The 4,728-nt window shown below is 41.9% G+C and overlaps 1 protein-coding gene and 1 long non-coding RNA gene across 2 annotated transcripts in view; one reads left to right on the forward strand and one right to left on the reverse strand.

Annotated features, from left to right (window-relative positions):
* LOC131884654 (uncharacterized) overlaps positions 1-4,728 on the forward strand; it is a 14,034-nt gene that overhangs the window by 4,977 nt on the left and 4,329 nt on the right. The window contains exons 3-5 of the mRNA XM_059232498.1: positions 1,876-2,227; positions 2,701-2,876; positions 3,001-3,281. Coding sequence (XP_059088481.1) covers positions 1,876-2,227; positions 2,701-2,876; positions 3,001-3,281 — 809 coding nt within the window. The remainder of the gene's footprint in view (positions 1-1,875; positions 2,228-2,700; positions 2,877-3,000; positions 3,282-4,728) is intronic.
* LOC131884714 (uncharacterized) overlaps positions 1,738-4,728 on the reverse strand; it is a 6,676-nt gene continuing 3,685 nt past the window's right edge. Inside the window, exon 2 of the long non-coding RNA XR_009373748.1 lies at positions 1,738-3,253. This is a non-coding gene — a long non-coding RNA (uncharacterized LOC131884714). The remainder of the gene's footprint in view (positions 3,254-4,728) is intronic.

Below are 4,728 nucleotides of genomic sequence, written 5' to 3' on the forward strand. Positions count from 1 at the left end.
TGACCCATCTCTACTGTTTGAAAGCCAATTTTAAAAGCCGCGTTTAATGATAAATAATTATGCTGATCGACGAGTTCCTAATGAACCCACCGGTGTGCGTAAGCCACGCTTAAAGAGGTCACCGTAATGAATTTTGTCCCCCCCCCCTTTTCTCCTTCCCCTCGCAGTAGGATGCCAGAGTTGTATCTTTAAGTTTGACGAGGTGGTCTGTAATTACCTGCATTATTCTCCGTTGGGCACAAGCACGACCCACCGACCCACCCATCGAAGTAGGATAGACTAGTAGTTGGTAGCCCCTTGATTGGGCACCCATCCATGAAGCATAATTTGTCTTTTGAACACGAGCATCATTATCATTATCCTACGTCGAATTACAAGATTTCTCGGGCTCGTCAAGAAAGAAAATTGAAACATCATAAACATCTTTTAAGCTTAAAATTGGAGAGAACTGTGGAAATAGAACGAACGACAAAGTGCCCTCTTTTCCTCTGTAGAAAGGGCCCCATGTGATGAACATTCCGAAAGAGCCTGCAGCCACAATTGTGGCTGTTCTTTGTGCTCAAGTCTCTTGAATGAAAAAAATGAGACCTACAGTAGAGTGAGCACCGTCTTCTTTTGGAGCAATCACTTGCCAAACGATAATTACTTTCATAAGGGCACATTCAAAATCTTTCAAAGGCCTTTTTTGTAATCATACCTATTCTTTGTCGAAGTTGTCAGCTTTTAAAAACTATACACCTGATTGTTGCGTTTTGAGTTGGTGGTGGTGGTGTCAAAGTTCACGGCATGTATAATGATAGATCAACGTGTTTGCGTAAATGAAGATCTCTATTTCAAGCGAGTGTAATATAATGCATGTATGTTAATGTCTATCACGACCGCGTGAATGTAGTCAGATATGGATCGGCAGTGATTTCTCAGTTTCTCATTTCAAGCGACGACGGGTCGTGTGTGGAAAATAGGGGGCGGTGAGTGAAACGAGTGACACCGTTTTCGAATGTGTAGGTCGATCTCGATGAGTTAGATTTATTGCTAGTCAGCATCTGCATTCGCCCCATCTTAAGACCGATGGTTGGTTGTCTATGTTCCTCATCACGGATGACACGTTGATGAGAAAAAGATGATGTACATGCGCGTGAATATACGATACTTTGATCCAAGCGAGACTTATCTTTTGGATATAAGGTAAATTTCATTTGACCGCATGTACCTTGTTCACCTAAGAAATGTTCAAGCTTTGACATTGTCCGGTTAGGAGGTAATTAATTTTCTCTATTGTCCGCATGAGTAATAACGAGCGTAAAAATCAATGAAAGACAAATTATAATTCAGCAGTTGCCAGCTACTCTTCGTTTCACCTTGGATGTTTTCTCTCGGTATCAATTGTTATGTAATTCTTCAGAAAAATTGAGAACACGAGACAAGGCACCTAGTACTAAGCGTGAGCTTTAAAGTGAAAATCAAGACGAGTTTTCCGAGGGTAATAAAGACAGACCCAAAGTACGACAATTCTTGCTGATGTGTCTTGTGTATTGTATGTATTGATAGGTAATGTTGAACGGAGCACTAAATCACGTGTGAGAATTCGAGCCCTTGTCAGACGGATTTTTGTTCATGTGAAGGATGGGCCTTGAGAAAAAATGGCGGAAACTTCCCGAATATTACGCCCAAATCACAGGCTCGCCGCTATTTTAAGCACAATTCCTTGCAAGCGAACAATCAATTTAGAAGTCACGCTAACGTTGAACTGTTATGGTTTTATCAAAAAGTAGTGAGGGAGGGAGTGCATGAACATTTAGCAAACTCGTACCAAATTATATATCAAGGTGCATGAGATAATAATGAATTCATTTCGTGTCCTTCATCGCTTTGCAGATATCCATTGCTTGGAATCCCCCACTTCCAACCTCTTTACGGCCTTTCTCCGACCTCCAGACGGTCAAAAGGAGACGAGTCCGGTTCTCGAGGAAAAACCCACGGCCGATGAAGATTTGTGTTTGATCACAGCAACGAATTTGAATAGCGTGTTTGCGCTTGATTTGAATCGCCTGGAGGAATGCGGGGTGAAAACTTGTTCCGTGGACGGCGAGCGGTGGCTTTGTCTGCTGGTTCGATTCCCGATCATGTCCGGACTGAAGCTCCCCGAGGACGAGGTCATCGAGATCAAGTGCAAGCCCCAAGAGCCCTCGGTGGAGGGTAGGAATGTCATTAACTTCCAAAAAAACGCGTGAGTTGACTTTTTGTTTTTGTTTCTTACTGAGGTCGCTGAACGTAGCGTTTGAACGAAGAAGCCGGGGAGGATAACTTACAAGATGCACACTCATTCTTGTTTAGCCTGATTTAGTCCATTGTGGTCGTGGTAGTTGACTTCCTGGAATTTTTTGGAGGCTTTGTTCACTCGGTGAGGCATGCCAGTGGTGTAAGCTTTTGTTGCCAGAGCTCATCACTCACGCTAATAGCGACGTTTTTGGCATCTTGTCAGATACGTGGAAGATCCATTTCGTTTTGGGAGTTTATCATTTGCCTAAGAGAAGCTGGTCTCCCTTGATTCGACCAACCCTCGTATCGTGGTTACTAAATGATCCCTCAATAGTCCAGTGATTTGAACGCCATGAGGATCAAAGAGAGGAAGGAAAATACTTGAAAGAGCCCGATTGACGTCACGGTCGAAATTTTACTTTCCTTTGATTGTACTTCCAGAGTCGAGCAACGCTCTCCCACAATATATTTGGGTGGAGGTCACGACTTCTTGAGCGAAATCGGTCTTTTTCGTCGCCTGGCCGGGACCGACTTGTTTGCCAGCCGTGTCCAATCGGGGAGCACGATCGAATTGGGAGAAAATGTCCAACTCAGAAGTATCGTTCGCGCTGGTGATGGTAAGGAGGCCATGATTTAGATGATTTAGAGATTTAGAAGCACATGTCGTTGGCTGCAACTTCGATCCAGTACCATGGAAGCAAATATCTGTTGGTTGTACCGAGTTATTATACTGTGTTTCAGGTTGGAACTACGCCAAGATCACGGATGTGATTATTCATCGCGTACACAAGGGCCAACCCATGCGAGATGAGAGAAACACGGCGAGATTGGTGACCGAGGAGGGTTGTCGAAATCCGTCGTATCGCGTTTTAGCGCCCGTGAATCCTTGGAGAGATACCGAGAATCGTCTTATCAATAATTTCGACTTTCGCGTGTTCATGTTCCAAGACATGGAAAGCGGGGATGCCATCATGATCAGTGCCAAAGTCGTGGCCTGTGTGGAAGAAATCGATTGCGCACCGGTAATTCAAGAGATCTGTTTGAAACATATCGGAAAGATATTTTCTTAGGTTAAATAAGGTATTCAACTATTTTGGTCATTTTTGGGAAAAAAACTATTTCGTGAATTGTGACCACAAAATAACCTAAAACCGAGGATTTTCGAGAAAATTGACGGCGTTTGGTCATATTTAAGGAAACTTTGGGAGAAATACAGGGTGGGTATCAAACAATTCGGGGCAATGTTTTCCCTCTCACAGGTTTGTTTGACATTGAACTTCAAGCTTTCATTGAGAGGAAGTGTTGGGCACATACAGTAGTGTCATACACTTACAGTAGTGCCATTCTGCAAATGATCCAATTTAAATCTAAAGGCGGATGGTAACCCTCCCATCGTTTGCCAGCGAAACAATGTTCTAAAATACAAGTGAGAGCTGTCTTGATGTCAGAACCAAAACTAAGGGCCTACTGAAGACCGAGCAAGTGGCCCAGGGAAGTGGGTGAGCCGTTTATTGTCCATCTTCAAATCGTTGCTAAGAGGAGAATTTCGTCCAAGAACAGCGAATCCCTTTACAACAGAACAGACCGAGTCCAAAAAGCAAGAAGATCGTGAAAAATACTATTCAAGCATTTTTTTTTCCCTATAAGTACCAAACAAATACTTGAATATCAAAACTAGATCAAAATCACAAGCTATTTTTCCGACCCTTAATAACTTCGATATGGACACTAGATTTCATTTATGCTTGTCAATTTGCTTGTCACGGTTAAGCAAATAAAGCACACAAAAATGAAGCTGTTGACAAAGTTTTTGAAGCTAAAGGTCAGTTCGTTCTTGTCTCAATGTATCTGAACGAAAGGATTGTTACAAGACACAGAATGGATACTTAATTTTCGAACTTTGGTCTTTATGATAATGAGGCTATACGTGCGTCACTTTATTGTGCAAACATGTATGTAGGTAGTGAAAAGATAAGCTCATTAGCAACGACAAAAATGAACATTTGAAAGGCATCTATATCACAAAGCCATGAAAAGTACATCCAAGGAGACTATTTTCACTTTAAAAAATGACTTAATGAGCGATCATCTTAGGGACCAAAACAGAGAGTGTTTATATGCTATCTGAACTCTTAGGAAATCTTCATTTTGCAAAAGGGCACGAAAGGAAGTGAGAGTCAAAAGAATTGAACAAAAATTATTTACCCTAAGTAAAGACTTAAAAATCACAAATTTTCCAATTCACTACCCTGCCTACACTTGGTTGGAATTTTGTGCAGAATAACTATAACGTATTTGGCCAATTCTAGGTCGATTGATTAATTTTATGGCTCTTGCTTGTTCTCCTTCTCGCTCCTCCCTCCCCCCCCTTTTAACACATATTTTTTGTCCAAAACACCCCGGTGTTTTTTTTTTACAAATTAATATCTTTCGTGCCCCAATACTTATGGACTATCCTGAAACCAGAGA

This window comes from Tigriopus californicus, chromosome 1, assembly GCF_007210705.1.
Source record: "Tigriopus californicus strain San Diego chromosome 1, Tcal_SD_v2.1, whole genome shotgun sequence".
NCBI lineage: Eukaryota > Metazoa > Arthropoda > Copepoda > Harpacticoida > Harpacticidae > Tigriopus > Tigriopus californicus.